The sequence below is a fragment of the Ahaetulla prasina genome, chromosome 10, assembly GCF_028640845.1.
Source record: "Ahaetulla prasina isolate Xishuangbanna chromosome 10, ASM2864084v1, whole genome shotgun sequence".
Lineage (NCBI taxonomy): Eukaryota > Metazoa > Chordata > Lepidosauria > Squamata > Colubridae > Ahaetulla > Ahaetulla prasina.
Genome location: NC_080548.1, coordinates 33,593,028 through 33,604,295, shown reverse-complemented (window position 1 = coordinate 33,604,295; position 11,268 = coordinate 33,593,028). Strand labels below are relative to the sequence as shown.

Genomic DNA, 11,268 nt, shown 5'->3' with positions numbered 1-11,268 from the left:
GCACGGCTGCCAAAGAAAGCCTCTCGGTGGGCATTGGGAAGAGGACCCCCTCCAAGGGCAGCCCTGCATTAAGAGCCAGCCAGCCAGAACAGCCGCTGCTTTTCGGAGACCCCCAAACTGAGGCAAAAGGACCCCTCTGCTCATAAAGGTAGACTGTCACTGTGGGTGGATGCTCAATGATCACGGCAGAGGTGCTCTAGGTGTGTGGGCTGAGATCCCTTCTAAGAAAAGCCCCTTCCCCACCTAGGAGCCAGTGTTCCCCTCTGCCCACTTGGAGATGAAGGGGGGCAGGGCAGCCACCTGGATCTGGGTGGAGGAAAGCATTCCTGGGAAACTCGGAGAGACTTAGGGGACCCTGCACTGGCTTGCCAGTTGCTTTCCCCTGGGCAGCCTCGTGTTCAAGGGCTGAAAGGCAAAATGGGAGACCCCACTGCTCTGAAACAACCCCGCCCCAAGCATGTGCGGCAAAGAGAAGAAAGGCACGTGGGGGGCCGTCTGTGGGGGGGAGACAAGGCTCTGGGGCCGATCGTTTGCTTTATTAACTCCGTCCACCGGGGCTCCCAGGAGGAGAGCTTCCCAGCTGGCAAAGGGCAGCTGCCCCCGGCACTCGGAGCCCCTCACAGGGGAGAGACGAGCACCAGGAGCTGCTGCTACGAGTGGCAGGGTTGGGGTCACCCCGGAGTCCAAGCCCCAGGCCGCCCAGGATCAGGGGGCCCCCTCACTTCTGGGCAGGGATCATGTCGTCGATGGCTTGGCCCTTCTCCAGTTTCTTCTCCATCTCCACCATCAGCTTCACACCATCTACCACCAGCTGCACCTGCTCCACCTCGGAGGAGCCCAGCCGGTCCGCATTGGAGATGTCGAACACGGCGCCCACGGCCTCTGTGTCCACGCCACCTGGGGGGAGGGGAGCACAGTGCCCGCTCAGTCCACTGACCCGCAGTGGGGGCAGATCTGTGGGACCCCTAAACATGCTGCCAGGCAACTCCAGTGGCCAAGTGGGCCCACCCGGCCAGACTCCTACCCAGGACAAGGGGCACGTGAGTGCCCGGCACATGGTGGGCAAATGCCAGCAGCTTTTATCCTTGACTGGAAAAAGGGGCTGCTTTGAAGCACCATCCTGAAGACAGAAACAAGGCCCCTGGAAAGGAGGGGGGTCCGCAGGGCCGAGAAGCAAATTCCCTGTGCTGCTGCCTCTTCCACCCCCCCACCCCCCGCCAGGATGAAAGGCAGGAGGGGTTGCAAAAGGCCCTTGTTTGAAGAGAGTTGAGTGGGCACGACTGGCGAGCTGGCCCTTTGCCCAAGCTGAACTGGCATCCTTGCTCTGGCCCCCCCTCTGCCCTCCCGGCCCCTCCTCCCACCTGTGCCGCGTTTCTGCAGGCGAAGACGCTTCAGGATCTCCTCGAACTTGGCATGTTTGCTGAGATGGGGCAACTTGACGTGGACACCGCCACGCAGGCCGGTGCCCAGGTTGGAGGGGCAGGTCAGGATGTAGCCCAAATGTTCGCTCCAGCTGAAGGGGTGGCCGGCCTGCTTGAAGATCTCCTCAATCTTTTGCGGGTTGGGGGAAGCAGAGGTTGGCAGGGGTTAGTGGCAAAGCAGGCGATACCCACGTCCCCCCCCCCCAGTGCTGTTTCTCCCAGCAAGGTCTTTACACCATTGACATGGGAGGGAAGCTCCATCACTTTGGGGTCACCACAGAGAGAGCAGGACCAGACATTGTGGCCTGTCCAGGATCCCACAATGCCCTCTCCTGCCCCACTCCCACTCCCTGGAGCCCCCCCTCACCTTCTGCAGCCCCACGCAGAAGCGCCGGAAAACTTCCTTCATGTTGCCCCCCTTCTGCATGGAGATGACCCGCAGGTGGTCTTCCTCATTCACCCACACCAGGAAGGTCTTGTTGTCGTTGTGCCTGGGGGGGGAGGGGAGCAGAGGCCTCAGCGTCCCCCGCCTGCTGGCCTTCGGGCTCAATCGGCATTGGATGGGGCGGCACCAAAGGGCATCGAAGGGGCCTCGGCTGCCCACCACCCGACTTGCCAAGGCGGCTTTCAGCAGCTCTTCTTGGGGAGGGGGGGCAGATTCAGGAACTGGGTAAGGAAAGTGGGTAGCCGGAGCAACCTTTGGGCCACGGGGGAGATTCGGAGCCGAGTGGGCAGGGCAGGCCGGGCGGGAGCCGCTCACCAGATGCCCCGGGCGTCGGGCCAGTCGCGGGCCATGCCGGAGGCGAGCAGCAGTGGGGAGACGGGCTTGTCGAAGAGGAAATGGTCGTCGATTAGCTGCTGCTGCTCCGCGTCGCTCATGTTCTTCAACGGGTAGTACTTGCCCTTGAACTCTCCGGTCAAGCTGTTCAGGGCTGGGCAGGGGGACACAGCGGGACCACCCTCAGCAAAGGCTGCTGCTGCCGCCCCTCCTCCCTCTCCCGCTCAACTGGGGGGGGGTCTCCTCAACAGCCCTGCGGGGGCTGAAATCGGTGTTTCTGTCCATCCTCAACACGGGAAGGAGACCCCCAGGTCTGTTACTGGGACGCGGTCCTGAGGCGGACCTGAAATATTCGGGGCAGCCCCAGCTGGGCAAGCTCTCGGCGGGACTAGCGCCACCTGCTGGACCAGCGGGGGACCCTCCGGGCGCGACCCCGGGCGCTGCCTTCAGCCAGCCAATGGGGACTGGTCGGGCTGTGAACCCAGCCAAACAGCAACCAAGCTCCAAAGTTTGGGTGGAGACCCCCAATTTTGGACAAAGCGGCTCCCCCCCACGCATTCTTCCCTTCTTACCTTTGATGGACAGTTTCTCCACGGCCCGGCGCTCAGCCCGGCTGCAGTGGGGGGGCAGGGTGTAGCCCTTGATGCTACGGCCGGTCCTCACGCGGCTGCTGAGCACATAGTTGGGGTCCAGATCATCACCGCCCTGCAGGGAAGGAAAGTCGGGGGTTCTCTCTCTGCCCAGGCTGACCAGCCCCTCCCCCAGCCCCTTGAGGGAACTCTGAAATCTTTGGAGTCTGTCAGACACTCCCCGCCCCGCCGCCACCCCGCCACCCCCGTGCCCTTCCTGGGCCTCCCCACATGCTTCTGGAGGGCACCTGCCTGGGCTACATAGGATACCCAGGGAGCGCACACACACACACACACACACACACACACACACACTTTGATCTTTGCACACTTTTTTGCAAGGGCTTCCCTGAAGTTCCTCCTCCACCCCCGCAAAGCAAGCCCTCCCCACTGACTGCCCCCACCTTCAGGTTTTCATGGTTCAGGTCAGTCTTGTGCTTGTCAGTGGGTTTGTAGCCTCCGTGGCGGTCATGGATGACGACGTCAAAAAGGTCTTTGAAGGTGTCATAACACTCTTCGTCACCAGCTACGCAGCCCACCGTCATGATGAAGGGGTGACCTGCAAGAACAGGGGGCTTCAGTGGGGAGGGGACTCAAGTCCCCTTCTGAAAGACAAGGGGTTGGCACACATGGAGGTCTCTGCTCACCCTTGCCTGGTACCAGTTTTCTCAGCTGCCCCAAACACATTTGGGACCAGGCGAGGACAGGAGTAGTGGGACAGGGAGAGGGGCTTGAGCATAACCCCCAGCAGAATGTCCGGCAGGGATCAGTGGGAAGGAAGCCCAGCCAGATTTCACACACACCCCCAAGGCTACCCAGGTCAATGCATGCCGGCATTTGGCCCCCTTGGACCCTGGTGACATTTATCAAGCTAAACGTTGCTCCTAAAACTTTTTAACCTAGTTTAGCAATGCTTCTTTCCAGGCAGGGGCCCCTAAAGCCTTTGCCTTCACCTCTCCATTTGTCTTACTCCAAAATGTTTACAAATTTCAAGGAGTAAAGTAAAAACAAAAACTCCCAGAATTCTCCTGCCAGCAGAGCGATTCATAGTTAATGTCTAGAAATAACCAACTTTTTTTAGTCCATGTGAATAATAAGACTGAAAGAATGGGTTTGATTTTTTCACATGCTTTAGCTTGCCTCTCCCCTTCCCATGCACGGAAGTCTGCTCTGCGCATGATAAGCAGCACACAAATCAAATAGATTATAGATAGATTAGATAGAAAATGGATGAATGATAGATACAGTAATAGATACTAGATAGCTAGACAAACAGAGAGAGAGAGAGAGATGAGAGAGATGAGAGAGAGAAAGCAATTAGATAGATGATGGATGGATGATGGATGAAAGATTAGATGTATAGCAAGACACAGAGAGATAGAGATGGTAGTTAGGTAGTAGGTAGGTAGGTAGTCAGGGTTCCCACAGATGGCTGAAGGGAGGAGGAATGATGTTGGCCAACCAACCGGACTGCTTCTTGATTAGACTACGTGACTGATTATTTGGGAAAGGGGGAAAACTTTTAATTAGATGAAAACCACTGGAGTCTTTAAAGTTGGTTTTCAACATCCTGTATCAATATGATATATACAATAAAACTATTCTTTAAGGAACCTACCTTAAAGTTTTCTTTGCTATGGGCGTATTACTTGGAACCCTGACATTAAACCAACTCTCCATGTGGCAACCCTGGAGCCTAAAAATGGCCTCAGTCAGGCCAGCTCCAGAGTACATATAGAAATTCATAAAAAGAGAGAAAGAGACGAGAGAGAAGAGAGGAGAGGAGAGGAGAGGAGAGAAGAGAAGAGAAGAGAAGAGAAGAGAAGAGAAGAGAAGAGAAGAGAAGAGAAGAGAAGAGAAGAGAAGAGACAGCCAAGCTGGGCTCTGCTCTGCCTTCATCCAAAGGCAATCAGCTTGCTCAATGTGATGCCAGCCCCCGCCGGAGGGGGGAATGAGCTATAGGAGAGGAGGGAGCACTGGAAGGCACAGCTTGTGCTTTGCATGGAGGGCAAGGTCAGTGGCAACGCCCTCCAGGGCTGCTGCCAATCAAAGGGTGGGATGAGAGAAAACGGACAAGGGGCCACACTGCATCTAGCCAGACCAAGGGAGGGGCAGGGCCCACCTGGGTTGTCCACGCCGGTTTGGATGGTGTCGTCCAGGGTGAAGCCGCTGGCCGTCTCCTTGTCCCGCAGCTTCTTGTATATGTCCAGGGTGAGCGCCTTGGCCATGTGGTTGTTGTGCACGCTGAGGTCGGGGAATTCTTCCTCCGCAGGGAAGTTCATCTTGCACTTGTTGTGGGTGTTTCCGAAAGGCATGGTGGCGGCTGACGGCAAGTCCTGCTGGGGCAGACAGGGAGAGGCTGAAGGGCCTGGAGCTACAGCTGATCCAGAATCTGGTGGGAATTTCTGGGCAGAGAGACTTGAAAGAGGCTTGTGAAAATGTGCCCAGAGATGGGGGCTTATGGAAATCGCTTCCCCTCCAGAAGAGGCTTAGAAGGACGGGAAGGGCTCTTAGGGTCACTGCCTGAAAAGATTTCCTTGACCAGATGTAAAATGTGGGTCTTATGTGGGAAAATTCACAGGGGAAGCTTCACCTGGCAGGTGAAGAATTCAGTGAGAAAGAGGAGATTTTGAAAAGAAAACAGACCACAACTTCACACTGCGCCAAACTCCACATTTTCACTGCAGGATGGACCTGGCTTGGGGCTATTTCCTTGCACTTGGGGTGTCAGATATTGAGTAACAGATATTGGGGGGCAATCAGACCCCTATCTAAGATTCTAAAGCCAGAATTGGTCATCTCCCCAATGTGGGGCAGCGGACAGGACCCCCTCAATCACTGGGGACCCGGCCCTTTGGAGATCCGAAGAGTTCTCCTTCTTGGCATCCTTCAAAGCAAACCTGCCCACCATCCAAGAAGCCATCTGCTTGCTCTATTTTCTTGAGGGCCATCAATACCAGAGGGAACCCAGGACTGAGTCCCTCCAGGAAGCAATGCCTGGGGGGCCATCTTTGCAGGAGGAAGCCCTTGGCAAGCCAGGGTTTGGAGACCCTCACCTTCTCCCTCACTTGCACCCCAAAAGGTTTCCAGGTGGGACAGTCTTAATCCCCAGTGGCACTAAAACTGAAATGGGGTCCCCTTCTTGAGGGTCACCCTCAAGGTCAACCACTGGAGATGTCAGCTGACCAAGAAGGCAGCAACTGCGCAGACCATCTTGGGTGTGGGTGCCAAGAGAGTGAGACAGTGGGGAGGGCACAGGCTCTGCCCCTCCCCTTCAGTTCCACCCACAGAAAGCCAGGATAATTTTAGCCTCTCGGAAGCAAGTTTATTTATAGTGGCTTCTTTTTGTCCACAAAAGGGCCCCGATCACCGCCTCTCGTGGCTTTTGCATAGGGCGGCACCTTGGCTGCGAGCGTAGTGGCATTCCAGGGGCGACTTTTGACCACTGTCAGCACTCTCTGCAGCCACGAGAGAAGCCAAACACCCAGCCTCTGGGGTGGGGAAAGCCCAGGAAGGGAAGGCGGTTGCAGGGGGGTGGAGAGGTTGAGCATAGCCTCTGCAGAAGATGGGGTTCTGTCAGGCACCCCCAGTCTCCAACCTCCCTTTGCTCACCCTTGATCCCCACACCATAGGGAGAGCACAAGGTCATGGCCAGATCTGTGGTCACCCTCCCCATACATCCTCCCCCAGTACCCGCTTAGAAGAGCTGCCCCCTGCAAGCGAATCCCAGCCCTGATTTTACGAATAGAGGATTGCACGAAGGGCAGCGTTTTCAAAAAAGGCCATTTAAATTTCCCCCTAAATTGCTAGCAAAAGTACCGCACCTATTTCTGCCAATTGTCTCCCCACTCACCCACCTGCTGCAAATCCAGACCAGAGAGAGGGGTTACCTGACCAGGAGAAACGAAGCCTGCAGAGTCCCAGGGGCTGCCTTGTCTCACTCCTGCACAATAGGTGACCCAAGAGTCCGGGCTGGGGGCTTCAGCATATAAAGCCTGGCCCTCGTTCCCATTGGCTGAGGCCCGGCCAGCAGCCCAGCTGTGATTGGACCTAGCACCCTCAGCTCAACTTGAAATTGGGTGGGAGTATTCGCTCTGATCACTGGAAAAGGCATCACCCATCCTTTCTGGACGGGGCACCTGCCGGCTTTAGCCCCAGAGCCTCCCTTCCCCCCCCCGCCCCCCCCCCAAGATCTGGCCAGTAATGCCTGAGGTTTGTAGGAGTGGCTGTGAGTGTGTGGAGAAAGCTTTTTCCTCACCCGAACTGGTGCCACACAGTTCCTGAATGAGCCTCCAAGCAGAAAGAGACAGACGGACCTTTGCAAAAACCGTTTGCTCGCTTTGTAGAGGCCCTCAACGCTGCCTTGAAAGGAGGCAAATGGCGTGCGGAAAGGAAGGCTGGGGGCTGCTTGGAGGGGCCTGAGCCATGCTGGAAGCACCCTAGAGAAAGAGGGGGACAGAGAAAAGAGACCCGTTGTTTGTGGGAGAAGGAGGAGGACCGGTCAGGAGTCTGGGCTTCTGGGCTTTACCAAAGCTTCCAGAGGTTCTGCCAAGGACCTCCGCGCGGGTGGTTGTGGGAGTTGGGGTGAGCCTGGGCCATGGGATGCAGGGGAAAGAGAAAGTCAGCTCAAAAAACCCCATTTCTTTGCTGGAGGATTTTGCTTCCTTGGCGGGTCGATGAGATGAGATCTCTCCTCTTCCAGAAAGACCCCCAAGTAATGCCCCCCCTCCAAGAACTGGCATCCAGAGGCGGACTGCCTGTCAAACATCAGAATCCCCCAAGCTCTGGGGCTAGTGGGACCCCTGCCAGGCCTGACCCTCTCCCAGGGAGCCTTCGGGGGTCCTTCTATGCACATCCCAGGGCAGGAAGGATGCCAGCTGTGCTTCTGCCTCCTTTGGCAAGTGGGCTTCATCAGAGAATGCGAAAGCCAGGTTCCCCCCCACATCCCTCAGATAGAGCAGAATTAAGTGAAAAAAGGGAGCTTGGCTTTCTGACTTGCAGGGAAAAAGTTCTGCTTCCCCAGGACCATTCTGCCCCCGCCCCCCACCTTCAGCTGCTCCAAAGATCTCTTCCTCCATGCACCCCCACCCCCACCCCATGACGCCCAGCACCCAGCCCAGCAGGTGCAGGGCCTCCAGCTGCTGCCCGACCCGGCCCCCTCCTCATCTCAGTGTGGTAACCAGATCCCTGGTGCTGCTGGGAGGGAATGTGCCTCCCACCCCCCCACCCCCGCCAGGCATTCAGGTTAGGTAAGAAATACAAGGGCTGGAGCGGAGCCTATCATGCACTGCCTTCGCTCTGCTAATGTGGTTTGTAGTCCAACATATAGGACATCCAGTCACTGCCAGCCACAGGAAGAGACCCAGACTGTTTCTCAGCCTTCTGCACAAGCTCAGAGGCCTCTTTTCCTCTGCCCGTCCTGGAAAAGTGGGGGATCCGGATTTAATCTCCATGGGAAAATTCTCTGGGGCCACAGTTAGAAACACGCTCCCTCCAAGAGGGCCAGGATGCCTACTGCAAACTGGGCCTGTCCCAGCCCTCCCCCACCCCAGCCAGTGGGATCAGGTTCCTCATTCTCTGGGGAGAAGCCTCTGTCCTACAGCAGCTGCCTTTTTGGACGGATTTCTGGGAATTTGATCTCACGCTCTCTCCCTCCCTCCCTCCCTCTCCCTGTCTATGCCTGCCTCGGGTCCTGCGGCCTGACCAGGTGTAAAGAGCTGCCCCTTTGTCCAGGCTGTGGGGAGGCAGGACCAGCAGTACATTTGGGGCAGGTTTTGCCAGCCCTGAAATGGGGGACTAAGAAAGGCTGCCAGGAGCAGAGTCTCTCCTGGAGGCAAAGGAAGCCCTCCTGGTTTCTAAGAGAGGATGAGCCCACACAAGGGGTTCTTCTCAGCTTGGGTCTGAGTGTGACCCCCCCCCCATCCCTCCCCCAGCCAGCAAGGCCCCACAAAGAGAGAAGCGGCCTGGGGCCAAGGGTGCTTTTCTGGAGGAAGGGGAAGTCGTGTCTGCTTAGGGGAATTCTGGAAGGGCTGCCTGACTTTCCGTCTGGGGCCACCAAAAGGTCTTGGCAGGCATGGTCCCTTAAGCCCCCCAAGAAGACCCTGGGAGAGCAGACTGCAGGCAGGTCCGGGGCTCTGGGGGCCAACTTGCATCCAAGGAGGAGGCTCCAAGCACATCAGTTTCCAATCAGAAACTGGGAAGTTGCTTCTGGGGGACACAGCATCCAGCCCCCCTTTCCCAAAGGAGACACAATCTTAGGAAATCCTGCAGAGCCTCTTAAAAATAGTTCTCGGAAAGACCCCAGAAAAGGGGAGGGAAATTTCAAAATGTCTTTTTTTCTCCCTTGCTTGCTTGCTTCTTTTTTTCTTTTCTTTTCTTTTTTCTTCTTTTCTTTCTTTCTTTCTTTTTTCTTTCTTTTTTGCCAGCTTTTCCCTCTACCTTAAATTTAATCCTGTTTAGCTCCATTTATGGAGAGTTATGATTCAGCCAAAGAGCCGGGGCACCCTCTGCGTGCCTCAGTGCCTCCTATCCCGCACACTCCTAACCGCTTCTGGCCTTAACCGATCTCAAGCATTTCTTGTTCCCACAAGATCTGGAGGCAGGGAAGGCGAATGAGTGACTCAACATGGAGGGATCTTGGCTGATTGAATTAAAGTACCATCTGATCTTTCCAAGAAAGAGTGTTTGCAAGTTGCCCCTGGACAAAGGTCTGCTGATCTTCAGGTTTTGAGGAATAAAGGATGCCTCTGCCCAGTTCCGAGGGCAGACAGCTGCACAATTTCCACCCTTGGAGCCCAACAAAGCCCATCATCCCCAGCTCATGTGGATGGCACCAATAATGTCTACCTCCTGCCCCACAGCCTCCTTTGTTGTGCTCGGCCTGGCAGAAAGATGCCTGTATTTAGACTCCCCAAACGAAAGAGACACTCAACTCATGCTCAGAGACAGCCTTGTGTTCAGGCCTTCCTTCCTTCCTGCGTTGAGGCTTTGGACTGGCTCAATCTGGATCCCGGCAACAGGAACGCTTTCCTGGCAGAGGAGATGCCTCGTCTGCACAACCAAATTGGACTGCTGAGAAGACGGAAATCTAGCCCTTGGGCGGGGGGGCGGGGAGGGCAGAGAGACACATTAGAAGGAAACCTGTCAGCCTGTTGAGCAATTGACCTGCAGGTGAAGAGGGACGCCCCCCCCCACAAGACCATGTGATGCCATTCCTCTCTGGCACAAACCCCCCCCCCGTGTTTCTCAAGTTTGGCCACTTTAAGCGATATGGACTTCAGCTCCCAGAATTCCCCGGCCAGCTTGCTGGGAGTTGAAGTCCACATCGCTTAAAGTGGCCAAGCTTGAGAAAGAGGCCCTAGGCTTTCAAAGATGAATGGAAACCAGCCCAGATGCCAAATACCCACTCCCATCCTAATCAGATCTGAATGGGCTCCACATTCCTAACAAACAGGAAGCGGCAGGTGAAGCTAAGCAAGATCACACCAAATACCTGTACAATTAGCACAGGGTGCACTTCTCTTCTCTCTGTATACCAATGACTGCATCTCCAATGATCCATCTGTTAAGCTACTGAAGTTCGCAGATGACACAGCAGTGATTGGTCTCATTCGAGACAATGATGAATCCGCATATAGATGAGAGGTCGAACGACTAGACTTGTGGTGCAACCAAAACAATCTGGAAATGAACACACTCAAAACCGTAGAAATGATGGTAGACTTTAGGAGAAACCCTTCCATACTTCCACCTCTCACAATACTAGACAACACAGTATCAACAGTAGAAACCTTCAAATTTCTAGGTTCTATCATATCGCAAGATCTAAAATGGACAGCTAACATCAAAAACATCATTAAAAAAGGACAACAAAGAATGTTCTTTCTGCGCCAACTCAGTAAGCTCAAACTGCCCAAGGAGCTGCTGATTCAGTTCTACAGAGGAATTATTGAGTCTGTCATTTGCACCTCCATAACTGTCTGGTTTGGTTCTGCAACCCAACAAGACAGACACAGACTTCAGAGGATAATTAGAACTGCAGAAAAAATAATTGCTACCAACCTGCCTTCCATTGATGCCCTGTATACTGCACGAATCAAGAAGAGGGCCGTGAAAATATTTACAGACCCCTCGCATCCTGGACATAAACTGTTTCAACTCCTACCCTCAAAATGACGCTATAGAGCACTGCACACCAGAACAACTAGACACAAGAACAGTTTTTTCCCGAAGGCCATCACTCTGCTAAACAAATAATTCCCTCAACACTGTCAAACTATTTACTGAATCTGCACTACTATTAATCGTCTCATAGTTCCCATCACCAATCTCTTTCCATTTATGACTGTATGATTATAACTTGTTGCTGGCAATCCTTATGATTTATATTGATATATTGACCATCAATTGTGTTGTAAATGTTGTACCTTGATGAACGTAT

General features: G+C 54.8%; 1 protein-coding gene across 2 annotated transcripts; it reads right to left on the bottom strand.

Annotated features, from left to right (window-relative positions):
* Positions 1 to 496: 496 nt before the first annotated feature.
* CKM (creatine kinase, M-type) lies at positions 497 to 6,877 on the bottom strand. 2 transcript variants are annotated; one of them, XM_058196072.1, is made up of 8 exons: positions 6,719 to 6,877; positions 4,951 to 5,164; positions 3,233 to 3,387; positions 2,772 to 2,904; positions 2,182 to 2,353; positions 1,789 to 1,912; positions 1,362 to 1,551; positions 497 to 897 (listed from the first exon to the last, which is right to left on the bottom strand). In XM_058196072.1, exons 2-8 carry the CDS (start codon positions 5,141 to 5,143, stop codon positions 719 to 721), a joined length of 1,146 nt encoding a protein of 381 aa, XP_058052055.1. In that variant the 5' UTR covers positions 5,144 to 5,164; positions 6,719 to 6,877; the 3' UTR covers positions 497 to 718. The 2 variants fall into 2 exon arrangements, with proteins under 2 accessions (XP_058052055.1, XP_058052056.1); XM_058196073.1 differs by having other exon boundaries at positions 6,686 to 6,767.
* Positions 6,878 to 11,268: the final 4,391 nt, after the last annotated feature.

Excerpts from the sequence above, each read along its gene's own strand:
- CKM (XM_058196072.1), bottom strand. The coding sequence starts at position 5,143 with ATGCCTTTCGGAAACACCCACAACAAGTGCAAGATGAACTTCCCTGCG. Across the intron at positions 1,552-1,788 it reads TCTGCGTGGGGCTGCAGAAG|ATTGAGGAGATCTTCAAGCA; the intron begins GTGAGGGGGGGC and ends AACCCGCAAAAG. Across the intron at positions 898-1,361 it reads CCTGCAGAAACGCGGCACAG|GTGGCGTGGACACAGAGGCC; the intron begins GTGGGAGGAGGG and ends CCCTCCCCCCAG.